The sequence below is a fragment of the Carassius auratus genome, chromosome 49, assembly GCF_003368295.1.
Source record: "Carassius auratus strain Wakin chromosome 49, ASM336829v1, whole genome shotgun sequence".
Classification (NCBI taxonomy): domain Eukaryota; kingdom Metazoa; phylum Chordata; class Actinopteri; order Cypriniformes; family Cyprinidae; genus Carassius; species Carassius auratus.
In genome coordinates, this window is record NC_039291.1 from 15,442,626 (window position 1) to 15,465,310 (window position 22,685).

The 22,685-nt window shown below is 38.1% G+C and overlaps 1 protein-coding gene across 4 annotated transcripts in view; it reads left to right on the plus strand.

Moving 5' to 3' along the window:
* Positions 1-22,685, plus strand: part of LOC113066341 (piezo-type mechanosensitive ion channel component 2-like) — a 109,534-nt gene that overhangs the window by 63,077 nt on the left and 23,772 nt on the right. For 2 of the 4 annotated variants that reach the window (XM_026238246.1, XM_026238247.1), the window contains exons 13-32: positions 74-304; positions 1,047-1,161; positions 1,918-2,111; positions 2,772-2,920; positions 3,003-3,176; positions 4,254-4,444; positions 9,147-9,307; positions 10,617-10,793; positions 10,872-10,994; positions 12,033-12,233; positions 15,340-15,544; positions 15,973-16,074; positions 16,147-16,312; positions 18,611-18,854; positions 19,142-19,238; positions 19,460-19,625; positions 20,382-20,471; positions 20,931-21,052; positions 21,671-21,742; positions 22,202-22,305. In XM_026238246.1, the coding sequence (XP_026094031.1) occupies positions 74-304; positions 1,047-1,161; positions 1,918-2,111; positions 2,772-2,920; positions 3,003-3,176; positions 4,254-4,444; positions 9,147-9,307; positions 10,617-10,793; positions 10,872-10,994; positions 12,033-12,233; positions 15,340-15,544; positions 15,973-16,074; positions 16,147-16,312; positions 18,611-18,854; positions 19,142-19,238; positions 19,460-19,625; positions 20,382-20,471; positions 20,931-21,052; positions 21,671-21,742; positions 22,202-22,305 (3,084 nt within the window). Of the gene's footprint in view, positions 1-73; positions 305-1,046; positions 1,162-1,917; positions 2,112-2,771; positions 2,921-3,002; positions 3,177-4,253; positions 4,445-9,146; positions 9,308-10,616; positions 10,995-12,032; positions 12,234-15,339; positions 15,545-15,972; positions 16,075-16,146; positions 16,313-18,610; positions 18,855-19,141; positions 19,239-19,459; positions 19,626-20,381; positions 20,472-20,930; positions 21,053-21,670; positions 21,743-22,201; positions 22,306-22,685 lie in introns of all 4 variants that reach the window. The other 2 variants (XM_026238244.1, XM_026238245.1) reach the window with 1 other exon arrangement.

Genomic DNA, 22,685 nt, shown 5'->3' on the forward strand with positions numbered 1-22,685 from the left:
TTCACTACGCTTGCTTTACACCGCCGCTTCAGTTCGTGAACCGTAGTTATCTCTTCTTCTCCTGACGCTCCAGGCTTGGAGCATCACGTACGTGAGCTGGCTGACCTTCGTCTTCCTCATCTGGTCCTGTGTTCTGTGGATGGTGAGGGACCGGAGGAAATACTCCATGATCACCTCTCCGTTCATGGTGTTTTACGGGAACCTGCTCATCGTCCTGCAGTACATCTGGAGCTTCGAGTCGCTGCAGCCGGTTCCTGGACTCTTCCTGAAGAAAGAAGTGCCTTTCCGGGAACTGGGATCGAAAGTAAGACCGTGTGTTTGTATGTGTCTGCTACAGCTGGGCCATAAACGATGTCATATTGTGATAAAATGATAAGGTTGGGACGTTTTTAAACGAGTCATCACACAGCAGAAATAAAGAAATCCTGCTGAATAAAAGTTAAACTGGAAGACCTTCATTACAACCCGTCAAAATAAAAGTCTGGTTTAACTTGAAGAAATTATGACAGAAATATATGACTTTTGTATACTAAAATATAATTCTTAAAGTAGTAATAATAATAATAATAATAATAATAATAATATTTTAAGAAAGATCATACAATATATTTGTTCATCCATGTTTTAATTTAATTTAATTCATTATTGCAATGTTCTGTCATAAATTGATTTTTTAATTGTGTGTGTGTGTGTGTTTTAATAACTTATAAAAAAAGATGTTTCCTGTTTAATAATCTGATTGGATGAGGCACACTGTGTTCTGATTGGCTGTGATTGTGCTTGTTTGGGACACAGTGTTGGAAGAGTTGTTTATTGTGGTTATTGGTAATAGTACAGCTGATTATTTATTGAAGATTGGTGTATTGTAGGATTTGTGTTTGCTGCTGAAGTACTGATCCATTCTGTGCGGCTCTGTTGATCCTGATTAAGGCAGTTTTAGGCACTGATCACACACACACACACACATCCTCTCGTCAGTGAATCACTGATGCTCCGTGATTGTGTTCGGTCTGAATAATTGACTGTGTTTGTGTGTGTTTGTGCAGACCTTGTGCCTCCTCAGTTTCTGGCTGCTGGTGAGGCAGTTTCTGACGGAGAGGAGAGAGAGACAGACGGATGAAACACAGCTGTCTGACGTCAAAGTCGAGGAACACAAAATCGGTCAGTCCACCTGCACACAAACAGCTACTTTACCCATGTAACTAAAATAAAATATTATAAAATATTATAAAATATTATAAAATATTTAATTTAATTTAATTTAATTTAATTTAATTTAATTTAATTTAATTTAATTTAATTTAATTTAATTTAATTTAATTTTAAAAAGGTTCATTTCAGCTAGGCAACATTTGCCATTTTCATTTAGTTTAACTTGATGCTAAGATAACTAAAACTAAACCAAAAATGTATTGAAACTTTATAGATCTATATAAAAAGTAATAAAAATGATAAGAAATTTCCAAAATGTTAACTCAAATTAAAAAGATTATTTTTTTTAAAATTAAAATTACTAATAAAAAATACAATAGTATCTAACACTGGTTTTGTTACCAGAAGCCAAGTCTGCATAAAATGTTTCATTTTTGCAAAGTTAAAATGCTTGCAAAAGTTTGCAAACTTTGCTGTTTCCATCCAGGTGGCGTTTAACAGATAGAATAGTGTGCATTGTCACATAAATGTTGTTGTATTTACCATTTCCATAAAAATTGTGTGTACAGTATGTTGCAAATATTTTTATCTTTCGCATCACAGATATCCTCATATAGAGATTAATGAATTACATTTGGCCAGGTTACTGCTGACACGTTTCACAAACTATTTATTATTATGAAATATAATTAATGTATGTGTGTGTGTGTGTGTGTGTGTGTGTGTGTGTGTGTGTGTGTGTGTGTGTGTGTGTGTGTGTTACAGAGGGTCTGCAGGACGAGGCCGGTGGACACAGAGAGATGATGGATGTTTTGGGCCGTACAGTCATGGCTATGCTCAACAAATACTGGATCTACATCTGTGGAGGAATGTTCTTCTTCGTCAGCTTTGAGGGACGCATCGTCATGTACAAGATCATTTACATGATGATGTTTCTCTTTTGCGTGGCACTTTATCAGGTTTGTGTTGTGCTCTGGAGCTCTGATAACTCTGACAACGGTGTACTGATATCGCTTCATCTCTAACAAATAACACCTGTGTATGAGCTGTTCATAATAAGGACATTAGGTCTTCTTACAGAATCTTGTCTAAGCCACAGGATAAAAAAATGAAATTTGAACTTTTCTCTTGCAGTTCTACATAAAAAAAAATACTGCAATATAGAAATGCAGATACAAAATGAATTCCAAATAAGACAGAATTGTGAGAAAGTTTACCAGACAAAACAATAGTGAGAAAACAATTGAGAGATATACAGTAAACTCAGTATTGCAAGAAAGAAAAAGCTTGAAATGTGAGAAAAATGTCAGTCTTGCGACATGAACTTAAAGATATAAATTTGCAATTGCAAAAAAAAAAAAGGTCTGAATTTTGAGATTAAAAGTTGCATTTACATTTTACCTTTACAAACAAATAAAAAATGGCAAGATGTAAAATCGGCAATCTGTAAAAAAAAAAGTGTTTGAAGACATTTAGTCTCAGAATAAGGAGAAAGTAAGTCAGAATCGTGTGATAAGAAGTCTTCGGTAGCTTCCCCGGGTCATCTACTGTTGTGTAGTTCTGTGGAGCAGCTGATGTCTCTCCACACTCCGCTCATGTGTTGTCTGACTCTGTTTCAGCTGCACTATGAGAAGTGGCGCTGGATGCTGAAGTATTTCTGGATGTCAGTGGTGGTTTACACCATGCTGGTGCTCATCCTGGTCTACACCTTCCAGTTTGACTCCTCCATAAACGTCTGGTCCAACATGACAGGCATGAGCAGAGAGAAGTAAGCTTTAGAGACGTCCCCCGTATCCACTCAACCTATTAGCGTTTACAGTATGTGATAAGCGAGCTCCTCTTCTGTGCAGGCTGGAAGATCTGGGTCTGGAGAAGTTCTCTGTTCCTGCTCTGTTCACGCGGATCTTCATTCCCACCTCGTTCCTGCTGGTCTGCATCCTGCATCTGCACTACTTCCACGAGCGCTTCCTGGAGCTCACCGACATCAAATCTGTGGCAGACAAACAGAAGAGCACTATCTCCAGGTACAGCGGCGGTTGTTTAAAGCACAAAATCAAACCAGGATCACCAGCTTCAGACACAGTTCTAGACTCTGACTCCAGGAAAGGAGCAGTGTTGTTCTTAAGGCATTCCTGATAATTATGTTAGGGCTAAATTCTGAAAAAAAAAAAAAAACTTTTTTTGAGTTTGAGTTTGAGACTCCATCAGGTTTTCCGAAAGGATTTCCTTGGACAAAATAACCCTGCAACCAGATGTTTCTGATCACGTGCGTGTCTCGTGATGGCCAAAAGACTCAATTCTGATCTCATTCTTCAATAATAATCATCAAAATAATAATAGTTGTTAGTTATTAATAATTGTTGATAGTTGTTATTAATATTTTGTTGTTATTATTAATTGGAATATAAGCATAAATAAATATTTTTCAGGTTGCATAGTTTCTTTATGAAATGATTTATTTATTTCTAACACAATTACAGTTATTTTAGTACTTTTTTGCTATTATAAAATGTTTTTATAATTTTTGGGTGTTATGTGCTTTATTTAGTATTTTCATATTTTTGACTGGTTTCTTTATATTTTTGTCATATTTCATACTTTACTAAATTTGAGAAATATAATTGCTTTAACGTTAAATAAATTTATTTCAGTTAGTTCCCAAAGCATTATGTCTGAATTTGTTTAAAAATAATAATTTAAGTTTAACTATTATTATTATTATTATTATTATTATTATTATTATTATTATTATTATTATTATTATAGATGTAGAAATAATAAAAATATAAGTAATTTAAATAGTATAATAATTGTAACGAATTGATGATAATAAAATGTATTAATTATTATAGATGAGTTTTGTTTGTTTTTTATTAGTGGCAAACAAAACAACAACATCCAAATGAAGTTTGTGGTTCAGTGCAGTAAAACCAGAAAGCATGAGAAAGTCGGAGGGATGTTAGACATATATCTTTAACTCAACACTGGTTAATATTTGATACTTTTCCATTCAGCTTTTTGTTTGTAATTGGTGCAAATCCAGTAGATTGTGTCGAATAAGTGGACCGTCTCGTCATGAGTGTGATTTTCCTCATTGTCAGGCTCGTTCATCTGGATGGCAGTCTGGTGGACATTTCCATGGTCAAACCTTCGTTCGACTCCATAAACGAGGAGGAGCCTGAGGAGAGAGTAGATCTGGAGGAGGAGGAGGAGGATGACGAGGAAGAGGAGATGTCTGAGCCACACTTCAGCTGCTCGGAGACAGCAGATCCGGAGCAGGCCCAGGGTTCAGGTAGATACTACTGTGTGCAGAAAAAGCGAACCGACCGCAACGTTTTTAAATTACAGTTTAATAGTGGTCTAATTAAAAATCATGGTTTCTGGTTTAAAAACAGTTTTTGTTCAGTTTCTCAAAAAGCAAATAATACTCGGTAACTCTCAATGTCACGTCGGTGACCGACGAAATTGGAAATTGAGATATCGTTTCGATTGACCAATCTACTTTGAGTGTAAACTATATGAGCCAATGCACTTAAGCATGGGATTACTGCATCCAGTTGCCTTTGATCACAGCATGAGTATAATAAGGCAGCAGGTGCTATGCACACCAGCTTTTTGCTTTCGGAGCCGAGTGTTAGTATCGTTCTGCTCAACTATGTCTGCTGTGAACTACGAGTTCAGGACGCTCTCGGAACCTTTGTGTGTTGGCGAGACGACGTCTCAGCTGCGGTTGTTCCCGAGTCAAGTAGTGTGCGCCTCAGCACTAAAAGAGCATTTCCTAGAGAGAAAATTTCTCTAAAAGAGCTTCATGGGTGCGTCTTTTTAAAGACAACTGATTGTCCTTATAAGGATGCCGTTTCACCCGTGTGTTTCTGGGTGCGGTCATTACCTGGCGCCGGGTGATGGTCATGATCACTGCCTCACGTGTCTGGGCATCAAGCATGCTGAGGTGGTCTTCTTGGATGAGTTATGTTCCCACTGCAGGAAGATGTCCATCTCGTAGCTGTGAACCAGGCTCTGCTACCTTCAGGGGGGTGGAGTCCCATTGCGGTGCCATTATCTGGGGTTCGTTCTAGAAGCCGACAGATGAGAACCACTTCCAGCAGTAGCGCGGGTGGTTTAAGGATTACAGTGGTGGAAAAACCCTGCAGGGAACCAACCATCTGGGGAACATCCCTCCTCTTTCATAGTGATAGTGATAGTGATAGTGACATTCAGCCAAGTATGGTGACCCATACTCAGAATTTGTGCTCTGCATTTAACCCATCCGAAGTACACACACACAAAGCAGTGAACACACACACTGTGAACACACACCCGGAGCAGTGTCCATCATTAATGCTACGCCGCCTGGGGAGCAGTTGGGGGTTCGATGCCTTGCTCAAGGGCACCTAAGTCGTGGTATTGAAGGTGGAGAGAGAACTGTACATGCACTCCCCCCACCCACAATTCCTGCCGGCCCGGGACTCGAACTCACAACATTTCGATTGGGAGTCCGACTCTCTAACCATTAGGCCACGACTTCCCAACTTCCCGACTTTCACCTCCGATCCAGTGGAGCAACCCACGGAACGTGCTAGGCCCTCTTCGAAGAGCGTACCAGCGGTATCCATTGGCTCCCCCCGATCAGATGTCGATCTCTGATTCGGATTCTGGTATGGTGGTAAAGTCTGAATCGGATCCGGAAATGACCGCTATGCTTTCCTGGGCCACCAAGAGGGTATGGCTCAAGTGGAAATCTCCACCGCATCCTGAGCCCTCGAGGCGGGATGATTGGTTTCTCGAGGTGGCTTGCGCTGGTTCTCAGCACCCCACCATGGTGCCTTTCTTCCCTGAAGTGCATGACCACCTTCTACTGCCAGAAACCGGCTTGTGGGCTCCTCCTCCCTCACCACCCTCGACGGCGGTGCAGTGAAGGGGATTATTTGTCGATTCCCACAGTGGAGCAGGCAGTAGCGACGCAATTGTGTCCGGTCGATGAATCATGCCTAGAGTTTGGGCCAGCTGACTCCCAGGTAATCCTGAGGCCCAGGCCCGGCTGCGGGCCTAAGGTTCCCACTACTATCTTCAAAGACCAAGTGGTGAACCTGCACGTGCTGCCCCTGGAGGAGGCAGACCCAGCCCTGGCTTTGCTCTGTCCTGTCCGAGTATTGAGATGCTACGTAGACCGGACACAAAGCTTCAGGACCTCAGACCAGCTCTTTGTCTGTTACGGAGGCCGGCAGAAGGGGAGTGCTGTCTCTAAGCAGAGGATGGCCCACTGGATTGTGGATGCCATAACCCTGTCGTATCAGGCTCAAGGTGTGTTCTGCCCGTTCAGGTTGTGAGCTCACTCAACTAGAAGTGTTGCATCCTCTTGGGCGCTGGCTCGTGGCGCCTCGCTGACAGATATTTGTAGAGCTGTGGGCTGGGCGACCCCTAACTCTTTCTACTTTGTATGAATGTATGTCTTTAGGAAAATAAAAATGATTGATTAATATTAAATAAAAACATAGCAAAATTAGAAAGTTTGGAAAAAAATATAAATAAAAAAAAGAAATGTACTTTGATTATAACAAATGAGACATTATTATTATTATTATTATTTTATTATTATTATTATTAAATTTTGATTATGGTGAAATTACTTTGTAAAAAGTAAAAAAGTAAGTAAATCTTCATTAAGTAACATTTTGTCTATAAAGAAAATTGTTATTAATTTATAATTTATATAATTATTTATAAGATTTTTTTTTTAATGTTTGATTGTTTGTTTCTTTAGGAAAAAAATATATATTGTTTTTTTAAATGCAATATTAGAATAAAGCATAAATTAAAAGCATAAAAAAATTAGTCTGTAGTGAATAAAAGTGTTTTTCTCGCTCTCGCTCTCCATCAAACAGAAATCTAATGTGTCATATTTCATCTCTGCTCAGATGTAAACTAAGACAGAAGTTTGGAAATCAGAGTACATTTAAAATAAGAAAATAAACAACGTTTTGTACCCATTAATATTCATTCAGAAGTAATTCAATGAAACTGGATTGTATCCTTCAGATGCTATCATCTGATTCAGAAGCATCATTCAAGCATATGAAATTAAGTTACAAGACCAAATCATTTGTTTATATCCTGGCTTGAATGAAACGCACTATAAAACTATAAAAATCTGAACTTATATTGGAGCGATATGAATGGAAGAGGCTTTTATTGTTAGCAGAGCAAACAGAGCAGAATTAAAGCTTCTAGACCTGTTTAATGTGTAAACACCTCTGGACTGTTAACGTCTAGTAACAGCACATGTTGTGTTTTACACAGTATTTTCAGCTGTGACTCAGACTTTGCTTTCCCAAACTGTTGTTATGTATTTCATAAACATATGGCTGTGATTCATCGGTGGGTGGCTGTGTTTTGTGACTGTTTTGAGATATTTTAGGCATTATTGGCTGTTTGAGCATCATAATGTTGACAAACTGCTCTGTGTGTGTTTCTCTGCACAGAATCATCAGCTGAAGTGTTTCTCACATGTGTGTTACTCTCAGACCAGTGCTATTTTAGCATTATTTCACTACTAGTTTAATAGTTATTAAGATTTGAGTTAGCTTTCCTTTTTGTATTTTTTCAGTTTAGATTTAGTTTTAAGTTTTAGAAATTTTAGTCATTTTTCTAAAGTTGTTATGTTCTGTTCAGCTTTATTGTTTTTTTTTTTTTTTTACTTGGTAACATTTTACTGTAGGGTTCATTAGTTATGATTAGTACTACTTTAGTTAACATGTGCTAAGAATGAACAATACTTCAACAGCATTCATTAATCTCAGTTTATGTTAATATAAACATTTATAAATGCATTAGAAAAAAATGTGCTTGCTCAGATTAATTAATGCACTAACTTAAACAACTATTTTCATAAACTAAAATTAAGAAAGATAAATAAATACTGTAGTGTGTTATTCATTGTTCATGTTAGTTAATACATTAACTAATGGAACTTTATTGTAAAGTGATATCATTATTTTAGTATTCAACTTAAACTGATTTTATTTTAGTTACTAGTTCAGGCAACATTTAAAATTTTGTTCAAGTTTTAACTTATTTTTAACACTATAGGTGCATCTTTTTCAGGTTCTGGAGCTTATTTTATTCTCACTATTAAGTTGTTTTAGTATTATTTCTGTACTTTTATTAGTATTATTTATTAATTTGAATTAGCTTTTATTATATTCTTTTGTTGGTTGCACTTTATTTTACAGTACTTGTACTAACATGTAGTTATAGTTTACTTACAGTGTATTTATCTAAGAAAGTTCTGGTAACACAAGGTAACTACTTGGGGTAGGGTTAGGTTTAGGGGTAGGTTCAGGGTTAGTACCTAGTTATTACATAGTTATTGTAATTACTATAATAAGTACATAGTATTTACATGAGGAACATGACTGTAAAATAAAGTGATACCCTTTTGTTTTTATTTTAATTGTATTTCAAATGTTTTCCTTTTATGTGTTTTTTTTTTTTTTTTGTTATACTCATCTTTAGTTCATTTAACTTAAAGTTTTTGTTATTTAAATACTTAAACTTATTTTATTTCAATTTGTTGTCAAGGCAGCTTGAACTTATTTTAACTTATTTTAATACAGGTGCATCTTTTTTTCAGATTGCAAAATTTAGGATTATTAAATGAGATTATTAAATAAATTTGTAACTGATTTTTAAGGTGCATAATTTTCAGTTAGCATTTTTAAGTTATTTTTGTATTATAATATTTATTCATATTTCCAATGAGCTTTTATTTTTATATTTTCAGTTTTGATTGTAATTTTAGCTTAAGTTTCAGTCATTTTGTTATGTGGTTTTGGTTTTCAGCTATATATTATTTCAGTGAATGGAAATAACACAAATGGTTTTAGTTAGAAACAGCACTGGTGTGTTCTTCAGAGCAGCACCTCTGGATCTTGATCTGAATATGTAAAGTCTTGGTGTGTTTCTGTCAGTGATGCGTGTGTTTCTCTGGTGTGAAGAGCTGAAGAGTAAGTGGCATCTGGTGCTGGAGCGTCTGACCGTGCTGTTCCTCAAGCTCCTGGAGTGTGTTCAGAAGCTGCAGCTCTTCATCTGGTGGCTGCTGGAGCTCCACATCATCAAGATCGTCTCGTCCTACATCATCTGGGTCTCAGTCAGAGAGGTGAGGAGCAGTCTCAGCTTCGTGATCGCTCCTGGACACACGTGGTTTCTAGCTGCTCTACACTGCTCTGTGTGCTCTAGAAGTAGTGCTTGAATTATGTATAATTAAAGGGTTAGTTCATCGAAAAATCATAATTATGTTTTTAATGACTCACCCTCATGTCGTTCCAAACCCGTGAGATCTCTGCTTCAATGCACAGCTTCAATGGAGGGACTGAGAGCTCTCAGACTAAATCTAAAATATCTTAAACTGTGTTCTGAAGATAAACAGAGATCTCACGGGTTTGGAACGACATGAGGGTGAGTCATTAATGACATCATTTTGATTATTGGATGAACCAACCCTTTAAACTCATCTTAAAAGGTGATATTTCTCAATTCCATTTAGTTTAACTTGATGTACTAAATTAACTAAAACTAAAACTTAAAATTAATAAACACTATATAGACACACACACACACACACACACACACACATATATATATATATATATATATATATATATATATATATATATATATAAAACAAAAACTACTAAAAAATTACTAAAACTTTCAAATGAACACAAAAGCAGAAAATGTAAAAATAAAAGTCTAATTCAAAATATTAAAAAATCCTATAATAGTATCTCAATGATAGAAAAATAGCAATAAAACTGAAATTTAAATGGCATCTATATTGTTTATTATTTGAAGACCAATTTATACTGTGACACATTAAAAATGTGTCTAAGATATTATTTAGATTATATGTAGCTTGTTTGTTTTTACTCTCCGTTACTTGTTTATTTGTCTTATCTATTATTTGGTTTATTTAGAATTTATTCAGTTTTAGTTGTTTCTTTGAATCTAAGAATTCTTTATTTTTAACCAATTTTAAATTGTATCTTTTTATTTATTGATCAAGTTTAATTCAAGTTTATTTGTATAGCACTTTTTACGATATAAATCATTGCAAAGCAACTTTTCTACAATATTTAGTAGTAGCTCATCAGTGGTGACTGTCAGTTTACATGCATATGGCAGACATTTTCAGAAAAAATTATACAAGACGTAGTCAAACAGAGGATGAATACTATTAACAGCAATTATTATTATTATTATTATTTAATTCTATATATATATATATATATATATATATATATATATATATATATATATATTTTTTTTTTTTTTTTTTTTACATTTGGCTTTCTAAAAATGTCCAGAAATGTGAAAACCTAGATGAGCACACTGTTCAAGCCGCTAGAGCATCTCAGATCAGCGGACAGCTGCATCCTCCTCATCCACATGTTCTGTGTCTCTGTCAGGTGTCTCTGTTTAACTATGTGTTCCTGGTGAGCTGGGCCTTCGCTCTGCCCTTCAGTCAGTTCAGACCTCTGGCCTCCAGCGTCTGCACCGTCTGGACCTGCGTCATCATCGTCTGTAAGATGCTGTACCAGCTGACCTCCATCAACCCGTCCTCGTACTCCAGGAACTGCAGTATGGTGAGTCCTCACACACTCAGACGGGACGCACACACACACACACACGCTCAGGTCTCAGTCTGTTCTTCTCTCCTCCAGCCGGAGAACTACACAGATGCTCAGCGCTCAGACATGGCCAGATCTCTGCTCTACAGCGGCCCGGTGGATCCGGCGAACTGGATCGGCCTCAGGAAGTTCTCTCCGCTGCTGGAGAATCTGAGGGTACCAACATGTGTTCAGCGTCTAAACACAGTGACCTGCCAATTAATATATTCTGCATGATGTTGCTTTTATTATTTTTCAAAATATAATTTATCCCTAGGAAAGTGGGATTATTAAGACTTTTTTATTATTATTATTTTTATGCTAATTCAGTAAAACTACACACAAAAATGTAAATAAGATAATTTTGGTGGATTGTAATAATTCCACGTGATGCCACCAGGATCATTATAGTTGTCTAAAACTAATATTTGAATTTGAAACTAAAATAAAAACCATTAAAACAACATATTTTTAACTGACATAAAATAAACGTTACTGATATAATATAATTTTGTTAGTTGTTATATATATATATATATATATATATACACATCTAATTTAACTTGTTTAACTTTAGTATTTAGTTTAATTTGATTTACTAAGATAGCTAAAACTGAAATACAATTTTTTTATAAACAATATAGACATATTTTTTTTAAAAAGCTACTAAAATAATTTTTAAACATAATAACATTTTAAAATTAAAATTAAAACAGAAAATATTAGTTTTTATTTTATTTTTCCAGGTTTTGGTTTTAATTTTTTAGTACATCAAGGCAAAAGTACATTGCTTTGCAACTAGCTAAAATTAAAAGGTTGTTATATTTTATTTTATTTGTTATTATAATTGTTGTTATTATTTTGGATTTAAGTTTTAAATTTAACTGTAATAACTGTAAAAGTGGTTTGGTTGGAAAATTATTTCTGTGTGAGCTGTGCTTCATACATCTCCAAACTGTCGACAATAGATCATTTACCTTTTTTGGCTACAAAATTTCACCAGAATTTAGCTAAAGGTGTCAAAGTATGATCCTCTAAATAACATTTAATCAAGATTTTATCCATCAGCTCCTAATAAAGTTACCAGACACTAGCAACTTACAATTTGACGATTTATACTTGCATTTGTCTCTTGTCTTGTTAATTTCAGACCCGGCATACACCTCATAATTTGTCCCTTTCCCTTTATTTATTAATTTATTTTTCGGCACACAGAATAACCTACTGATGCTGGCTCTCTTGGCGTTTGAAGTGACCATATACCGTCACCAGGATTTCTACCGGATGAAAAACAACCTCACTCCTCCGGTCACAAGAACCATCTTTCACAACATCACACGTCAACATCTGGACGACGGCATCCTCAACTGCGCCAAATATTTCATCAACTACTTCTTTTACAAATTTGGTCTTGAGGTAATAGCAGCTTTATGTCTGTTAATGTATGCATAGACTTCCATTCACAAGTCTGAGCTTCGTTAATTATATTTTTATTAAATAAGCCTCCTCTGCTCACAAAGGCTGCATTTACTTGATCAAAAATATAGTAAAAAATATAAAATATTATTACAATGTAAAACAGCTGTTGTCTATGTGAATATCTGTTAAATTGTAATTTATTTCTGTGATGTGCAGCTGATTTTTCAGCATCATTACTCCAGTCTTCAGTGTTACATGATCTATAAAAGTATAAAACTGCATCCGGCAAATGCGCAAGTTAGCTTCGATAAAGTAGCACCTGCAAGGATGCAGGGAGTATGGCACAGAGACCCCTTCAGGAACCCGAGCTGCGTCAAGAAATGCTTTGGGACAGAGAATATCCACTGCGCCATATGAGTAAGTTCCTGCCTCTGTATGTATTTCTTGAGCACATCTACTTGGCCTGGCTACTCTCTCCAGAACTCGACAGTCTCGACAGAATGTCTGCCCCCTGATTGAGATACCCAGGAATATACACTGCTCTTAGTGAGAGTAGCTTCCCCTTAGGTCTGGAAGGAAGTGTGTCAGAGCTTGAAACACGGCCAGCATCTCCAGGCAGTTTATGTGCCACTTGAGATGATGGCCTTCCTACAGACCCTGGGCAGAGTTGCCACTCATGACCGCCCCCCAACCCGAGAGAGAGACATCTGTCATAAGCATTACACAACGACAAGGAGCCCCTAACATCAGGCCTTGAGCTAGGAACCAACGTTTCTTCCACATGTCCAAGGCAGGTAAGCATCGCCAATTGATCCCTTGGTTCTGAGCCACCACTGCAAGTGTCTCATGTACAGCAGGCCAAAAGGTATCACGTTGGATGCCGCTGCAATCAGACCCAACAGCTTTTTAAACTAATTAACAGTGAGTGACTGGCCTTCTCTTACTCTCTTGACTGTTGTGAGGATTGACTCGATACGAGCAGGAGACAAGCGTGCCTGAATTGGGGTTGAATGCACCCCTAAATAAGTGGTTCTCTGTAGCGGAGAAAGCACACTTTTCTTGATCTTTAGTCTTAACCCCAGGTCTCTCGTATGAGCGAGGATGACATCTCAATGCCGAGCCACCATCTGCTCCAATTGAGCTAGTATTAACCAATTGTTGGTATAATTGAGTATGCGGAGGAGCCAGAGCAGCATCCACACATTTCGTGAAAGTGCAGGGTGAGAGTGATAGGCCAAAGGGAAGAACTAGATATTGGTATGCTTCCCCCCTGATTGCTTCCAGTGTTGAGAAAGGATGGAAACATGGAAATAAGCGTCTTTGAGATCTATTGTAACAACCTAGTCCTCATACTGGATTTGAGATATTATTTGCCTGATAGTGAGCAACTTGAACTGAAGCCATTTGATAGTGCAGTTAAAAAGATGGAGATCTAAGATCGGACGCAACCCTCCATCCTTCTTTGGAATGATGAAGTTATGACTGTAAGAGAGAGAGGCGGAAGAAGAACCCAAGTGAGAGCATCGCCCGATCCCCAATCTTTCTGTGGAGGGATGCGGACTTCAACACTCTGCTTTTGAGACTGGCAGTATGAGGAGCTTGATGGCTGGGGCTGCTCCTGCTATGCAGCTCCATGGGCCTGGGAGCAACGAGGGAGGAAACGTTGGAATATCACCGCTTGCTTCCTCGCCTCCTGAAACCTATCGACGACTGCGTAACTGCGCCACCGAAAAGGCCAGAGGGCGAGAGCGGGGCATCTAGGAGAGAGAATCTCTCCTCATCTTGCATAGAACGGCCGATAGCTCTGGCTGTTTCTTTGGTGGCCCGGAGAGACGAATCTGTGGCCCAACGCAGTTTGGCTACCACGCCAGATTCCTCCTCCCCCTTGTCATCCAGGTCCTTTAGCAAGTCAGCCTTGTATGCTTGCGACATCGCCATGGTGTGCAAACATGCGCCAGCCTGACCTGCTGCCGTATAAGCTTTCCCAACCAGACTCGATGTCAGTCTAATGATCCTGGAGGGAAGCTTCGGGGCCTTCAAGGAAAATGCTACAGATGGGGAGAGATAGCTCGCAAGATTGAGGAAAACGAAAGGCTCCGTCGTGAAGGCTGTGATATGGATCCTCAGGAAATGCTCATCCAATTTACTCTTTGGACGAGCATCCTGATTCTTAGCTGGCCAATCGATATTTAATTTGGCTACAGCACGAGTCACAATCTCCATGAGCTCCTCATAGGTGAGGGACTGTGGTGGCGAGTCCACAGTCTCCTCTGTCTCCTCACTCATAATATCCATCTCCTCAGAAGAGGATAAAGGGAGTGCTTGGCTCTCTCTCGCTGGGGAAGAAACCGCAACATGGGCTTCCGATCCTTGAGAGGGAGCCATGGATCTAGTGGGTGAGGACTGAGAAAAGGACGAATCCATCTCAGATCCCTCCACTAATCCACATGACAACAGTCTATGGTGTGCCTCGGCAACAATGGGACCACTGCCATTGGGATGGCGAGCCTGGCTGCTCTCATCAAACAATGAGAGCAGCTTGACGTCATTACAATCAGCCCCCTCGAGCTCCACTCCTAAACAAACAACAATGATTTCTTTACTGATTTAGGCATGAATGAATGCTTGTGACTGACAGACAACAGTAAATAGGACTGACACATACACAGAGCGCTACTGAAGAGCAGAAGGTAACTTGCGCGTCTGCCGGATGTGCTTTTATACTTCCTGGTTGCTCACGACACCCCACTCGTAAAGTCCTGCTGCTCCATTGGGCTGTTTTACGTGTCCTTCAGAACGTGGTCACGCAGGGGCATCCCAAAGTGTTTCTCGATGCAGCTCGAGTTCCTGAGGAGGAATCAAGTTCTCTCTTTTGATTTTGGTTTTGTACAGACAATGATTTACTCTCTGTCTGTGAGGCGGTCTCTAATAGATTATCATCTGAAGCTCAGATTGCTAACACACTGTTGAGATAGATAAACCACAATAGAGTGTGAAGGTAATGGATGGATGGTATTGAATTTTTATTTGTGTATAGTGATGGTATCAAATGCACCCATTATTGTCCAAATTTGAAACCCGTGGCTGAATGTTGCTCCTCCAGACCTGTTTTCTGTTAGCGGTGAATGTGATCGGCCAGCGGATGGATTTCTATGCCATGCTGCATGCGTTCGGTCTGATAGCGGTGATGTATCAGCGGAGGAGAAAAGCCATCTCCTGCGTCTGGTCCAAGTATTGCTGCTTCCTGGCCTGCATGTTAGCCTTCCAGTACCTGATGTGCATCGGCATCCCGCCTGCGGCCTGTACAGGTGAGTCACAGGTGTCTGCTTAAAGAGACAGTTCACAAATGAATGAAAATGTGCTCATTCTCAGGTCATCCTAGATTAGTTTGTTTCTTCATCAGATTTGTAGAAATGTAGCACTGCATCAGTGTCTCATCAGCTGATGCTCTGCTGGTGCTGTCAGAATGAGAGTCCAAACACTTGATAAAAACATCACAATAATCCACAGCACTCCAGTCCATCAGTGAACATCTGGAGAAGACAAGATGAAACAAATCCAGCATTAAGACGTTTTAACTCCAGATGTTAACTGATGGACTTATTGTGATGTTTTTATCAGCTATTTGGACTCTTATTCTGATGGCACCCAAACGGCTATTTCACTCTTAGTTGTCTTCAAGACGACCCTTGACTGTTTTTTTCAGAATTTCATTAATGTCTCTCCTCTGGTTCAGACTATCCGTGGAGACGGCCGTCTTCCAACATGGACTCAAACGTCATCAAGTGGCTTTACTTCCCCGACTTCCACACCAAACCCAACTCCCTCTTCCTCCTCTGTGAGTAATGTTGAATCTGTGTTAACGCTCTCTCATCACGTTGGCTGATCTTTTGTCTCTCTCTCTCTGCAGATGACTTCATGCTGCTGCTGTGTGCGTCGATTCAGGGGCGTGTGTTTGAGGAGGAGAGCGTGACGGCCGTGCAGCTGCTGGCGGGTGATAATGTGGAGATCTGTCGAGACCTGGACGCCGCCAGCTTCAGCCAGCACAACCCTGTGCCCGACTTCATACACTGCAGGTAAACATCTCACACAAACAGCAGAAGAACTACAAGAAATCAATTTCCATATATATATATTTAGTATAAGTGATGCATCATAGTGAGAATTCTGGGCCAAAACTGAAAGGAAAATTCAAGATGCACTTGGTTGAAAACCAAAACCAAAAATGACGGTTTTTTAACTTAAAGTAGTTTTCTTGTATATCTGTATTAATATTATTGCAAAAAAAAACCACCTACTGTATCGGACGTAGAAACCACATGACAACAGTTTTGTGGACAAATGCGGAAGTAGCTTCGCGACAAACTTCAACTAGAAAGAGATGCCGATCTCGCTTGTGTATTACTTGACATGTGAGTTGTTTTGATTCGTATCTTTACAGAAAACGTATGCTATTAAAACGATCACCAATATTAGTATTATGGGGAATTCACGCCAAACGCAGGGGATCGCATCTCTAGACCCACACGAGGACGTGTCTGATCCATAGTCTGATCGCGTCTTTGCATTGACTTCGTATGTAATCTACTCGAGCAAATCGTTGAACTCGCGTTGAATCCAAAATTTATGTTTCTGTCTGATTTGATGGCCCTCAGCGGTTGGATAGAAGACAACAAATCCCATATTTCCACGCTCCTTCATAGCGTCATCAAACCACGCGATTGTTATTGTTTTGATAGTGCTCCCTCTAGTGGCAGGTCCTACAAACTGTACCTTTAAATTACTATTTAATTTTATTTGTATCATTTTAATTGATATTAAAGTCTCGATTGAAAATGAGAAATCAGTGTTGTTAATCCAGCACGAGTGTCCATACAGCTGACTGTTTATCTGTTTATCCACATTGTGTCACGAAATGAACACTTATTAAGTCACTGTTTCTCTCTGATTTCCGGTCTCTAAAACGAATTTTCCAGTTGCCAAAATTTCAGTGCATCACCCTTTAGCATATTTATATTCCATTCTTATATCCACCCATTCACGTCAACCTTTGTTCATTTGAAATACTTCTTTTAAAGGACCATATCAAAACAGAAACGGCATGAATGATATGTATTCCTTTAGTTCTCCTCTCAGCATCACATAGACCAGCGGTTATTTCACGACTCCCAGTTTCTGTTAATAAAAAACGTTTGAAACCAAGCCACAGAATTACAGAATTATAAACATGGGAGAAAACATCTTAAAAAAGGGTTGATGCAGACTAACAATTCAAAGAAAAACTCTGATTGCTCACTCTGTCATCCAGTATAAGCCAGAAAACACTTCAGTCGTGATTAGATTGCTAATGTTTGTGGTCTCGGGATCAGCTGAGCTTCCTCTGCTTATTAAGGTAGAGAAAAACGAGATGATGAAAAGTGATTCTAGATCATTTATCTTTGAGCGAGTCATCCATCAGCTGTATAAAAACCACTGTGATTCTCCAGCTTCAGCCAGTCCAAACAATTAGAGACGATGATGGTGATGAAGGAATTTGGAGATTTTAATGACGCCTGTCTGCTGCTCTGATCATATTTTAGACTTCTGCAGTCAGTTTTTCCACTTCTTTGTCCTTATACAGATTCCAGTAAATCTAAGTAACTGCTAATGTGTTACAGGTTCGTTCTGAGGAAACGCTGCCTTTAGACGCAGAACGATTTGGGATTGAAGGTTATAAGCAAGAATGGCTCATAACTGCCTTTCGTAGCAAATATCATCATACCACCGCATTCTTGAACTTTATGAAAAAGACAATATTTTCTTATTCTTATCTTTCTATATACAGTATGTGAACAATAATAATGATCCATATATATCAAAAGTTTGGGATCAGTAAGATTTTTTTGTTTTTTGGAAAGTCATCTCTTCTGCTCACCAAGGCTGCATTTATTTGATCAAAAATACAGTAAAATTGTGAAATATTACTCCAGTGTAAATGATCTGTTTTCTGTGTGAATCGGTGTTAAAGTGTAATGTATTTCTGTGATGCTCCGCTGTATTTTCAGCATCATTCCTCCAGTCTTCAGTGTCACATGATCTTCAGAAATCATGAATAATATGATGATTTACTGCTCAAGAAACATTTCTGATTATTATCAGTGTTGAACACAGTTGTGCCGCTCAATATTTCTGTGGAAACTGTGATGCATTTTATTTTTCAGGATTCACAGATGAACAGAAAGTTCAGAAGAGCAGCATTTATTCCAAATTTTAAGATTTCGTCACATAATAAATGCCTTTAATTGCACTTTTCATCAATGCAATGCATCCTCGATCAACAAAAGTATACATTTAATTCATAAATACAAACTTTTTACCTTCTCTGTGTCCTGCAGGTCATATCTGGATATGCTGAAGGTGATCATGTTCAGCTACATGTTCTGGTTCGTCCTCACCATCATCTTCATCACGGGCACCACACGCATCAGCATCTTCTGTATGGGATACCTGGTCGCCTGCTTCTACTTCTTGATCTTTGGGGGCGAGCTGTTACTGAAGCCAATCAAAAGCATCCTTCATTACTGGGACTTCCTCATAGCATACAACGTCTTCGTAATCACCATGAAAAACATTCTCTCGGTGAGTAGCTCATAAATCCACTTTAATCCATGATTCAATGCTAACTCAGTCATAGTTCACTGCATTCAAAGCTGTTGTACTAAATGAGCTTGAGCGATGTCTCGAACAGCCAGGGGCCGACATAAATCATAACTCTGTTTAAAGCGCTCTGCATTTTTGTGGGTCTGAATTCAGAGGGTGTGAAAGACGTGAATAATTACACGCAGCACATGCACACCTGTGAAAATATCTCACTTCTATGCTCTTCAGAGAGGTTGTGATTGTGTCTTTATTCTCTGGGCTCTCAGATCGCGGCGTGTGGATATATTAAAGCGCTGGTGGCCAATCACTGCTGGCTGATCCAGTTATTCAGTCTGGCCTGCACTATTCAAGGATATTCAAAGCGTAAGATATTTTCTTTTCCATGTTGAAAACTGTTCTATCTACAGAAAATGATGCACCACTCAGATTGAGAAAACCATTTGTGTAAAAATCCACTTATAAAATTGGAAAATAAATGACTGAAAAGCTTTGTAAGCATCAATAGGTAACTCATTTTAATGACCAAAATTGTAATATCCTAGTGTGCAGCAGAGCTTGATTAGATTGTGATGATTCTCTCGCAGCGGAGCAGAACGCAAATAAACAGTGTGAGCTGCCGAGTGACGAGGCCGGGATCATCTGGGACAGCATCTGCTTCGCCTTCCTGCTGCTGCAGAGGAGGGTCTTCATGAGCTACTACTTCCTGCACGTCGTAGCTGACATCCGTTCCTCTCAGCTCCTCGCCTCCAGGTACACACACACGTGACGAGCTACTGCTGTCTGCTTTCATTCGCTTCTCATGTTTGCCTGCGTGTAATCATCCAACCAGTGTTGCTTTAGTACCTTTGATTTACTATTATAGTTTTAAATTTTATTTTATTTTATTTTATTTTATTTTATTTTATTTTATTTTATTTTATTTTTTTGTATTTAATTTTATTGTTTTTTTAGTTTAATTTAATTTAATTTAAAAAATATTTATTTTATTTATTTTATTATTATTTTTAAATTTAATTGAATTTAATTTTGTTGTATTTTTTAATTTAATTTTATTGTATTTTTTTTTTATTTAATTTTAAAAAATATTTATTTTATTTATTTTATTATTGTTATTATTATTTTTTAATTTAATAGTTTTTTTATGTCTTTATATTTTTCTTTTATTTTTCTTTTTTTGTTAAACAAAATTACAATAAGAAATGTAGTAGCTTTCTTTTTTTTTACTTTAGATTTGGTTACATTTGTTTATTATGTTATTGCTTATTTCTAACTTAACTTCTAAGAAATATTTTAATTGTCACACAGTAAAATACACCATGACAGCTTTCTGAAACAAACGAAATGATAAATAAATATATGAAGATAAAAAAGCACTACAAAGAGTACATTTGACTCTGCTTCATCTGAAGCTGAAATGTAACACTTTGTATGATGAGAGCGCTCCAGACGTATTCAGACTGTGGTTTCTCTGTTTTGTGTCTCTGTTTCTCTTTGTCTGTCTGTCAGAGGAGCGGAGTTGTTTCAAGCGACCATTGTGAAGGTGGTTAAAGCCAGAATAGAAGAAGAGAAGAAGTCCATGGATCTGCTGAAGAGACAGTGAGTTCAGTGTGGGACTCACAATGCTTCATTGTTCGCTGCCAACTGCTGCATTCCCTTTACACGCAGTCCTCTGAAATCATGCGCTGATTGATGCATGAACACACACAAATGGAACAAATAGATTGCTGCTTGTTGCTTGACTGTCACAGTGTTTCCTATCATCTATCCAGCACTTTTAGCACCTGAGAGCCGCTGTTTAACCAGTGTTTTCCAGAAGAACGGTAGAGTTGTAGCAGTGTGTTAGTAGGTCACATCTGCAGGATATCTCAGGCTTGCCAAGACCGAGGCTGTTTCTGTGCCTCCTGCACACCCACACAAGCCCCGACATGAAGACTCTTGATCTTCAATTAGACTCTAATTGTGTTAAAGAGAACAGCTAAATTAGGTCAGCTCAAGCAGACAGGCTGAGGAATCAAAATAACAACTTCTCCGCTTTCCTCCGTCTGTTTCTCTCAGGATGGACCGCATCAAGAGCCGACAGCAGAAGTTTAAGAGAGGTAAAGAGAGGATGCTGTCTCTGGTGCAGGAGAGTGGCGAGAGTCACTCACTAGTCCAGGAGGAAGAGGACGATGATGAAGGTATATTTACACAACTTAAAAATAGCATGTTTTCCCACCAGATTTTTGAAGATCATGTGACACTGAAGACTGGAGGAATGATGCTGAAAATACAGCGGAGCATCACAGAAATAAATTACACTTTAACACAGATTCACACAGAAAACAACTGTTTGAAATGATAATAATATTTCACATTTTTTACAGTATTTTTGATCAAATAAATGAAAAGTCTTCTTCCAAAACTTCTGAAATTTTTAATTCAGAATCCAGTTAATTATAATGTTAGTAAGTCACGGGGACACACATTTTTTATCCTGAGAATAATCCAGACATCAATAACTTAATTCACATAAATTAAGAATAAAAATTGAGTGTTGTCCTACACACGTTTGACTGTATTTTTGTCGAAACTCACACTTTAGTCCAACATCAGTGTCAGTGAACTTAAGGTTCGTAAATTCCTCAAGTGCCTGCGTTTAACTGCGGTGTTAAATGCATTGCAATCAAACCTAAAACACATGAAACGCGCATACCAGAGCTCTGAGTTAATGTGCGCTCTTTGAAATGGTTTTCATGTTTTTAGGAGTGTTGTGTGAGCGTGTGATGGGTTCACAGAACAATTTCTCCACATTACAGGAGAGAACAGCAAGGAGAAGAAGAAAGACAGAAGAAAGCAGTGGTGGAAGCCTTGGGTTGACCATGCGTCCAGTTAGTGTCTCCTGCCCTTTATTTAATTTTCTGTATTAAAATCTATTTTTATTCATTTCGCAAGATCCCAACGTTGATCTGAATATTGTAGCACAAATTCACATCTGAAAGGGGAAAAAGAAGATCTCTTTAATGTCTCCGCTTTCTCAAAATCTCAAATATTTCACATCAAAACATCATTTGTTTCTGTTTAACATTTCAATTAAATTAAATATGACTGTGAATTAACATATTACTCTGTGTATTAAGGATAATAATATCAAATAATAATATAAATAAAATACAAATATATATATATTTTATTAAAATAAATAGCGAACAAAATGTTTACAGAAATAAATATATATATATATATATGTTAACTATGTTAATAGTTTTTAATGTCAAGAACTCTTTGTGGGTATGCATATTGTGTTGACTTCTATAGAAAAGTGCTGTGTGATTTGTTGTCTCTTTTAGTGGTCCGAAGTGGCAATTATTACTTATTCGAGACAGATAGTGAGGAAGAGGAGGAAGACGAGGACAAAAACGATCAGGAACCTCCCAAAAGATCAGCGTTCCAGGTAAATATTCTAGAAGCGTAAGTGCTCTTCTGCATGCGCACCCATTTTTAAGTCGTATAACTGTGCTGAAATGTGTCGTTCCCACACAAATCCGTGTTTAACCTAAATGGCTCTGTGTTACGAAAATGTTTCAGTGTTTTCTTCTTTTGTTCCGTCAGCACTTAACAATGTTTCGTTATTTACCAGACCACTAACTGCTCGCTTCCTGCGTGGAAGAGCAGTAATAGCACTAGCGCAGACCCTGACTAACCCCATGCCTGCTCTGTCATTTCTTGTAGAGAGCTATCCGAAAATTTGCCTCTGCTTTGCTGGCTTTACCAAAGTCTGTCATTAAACTGCCCAAAACTGTTCTGCAGTATGTAATCAGGGCAGCCAAGGTA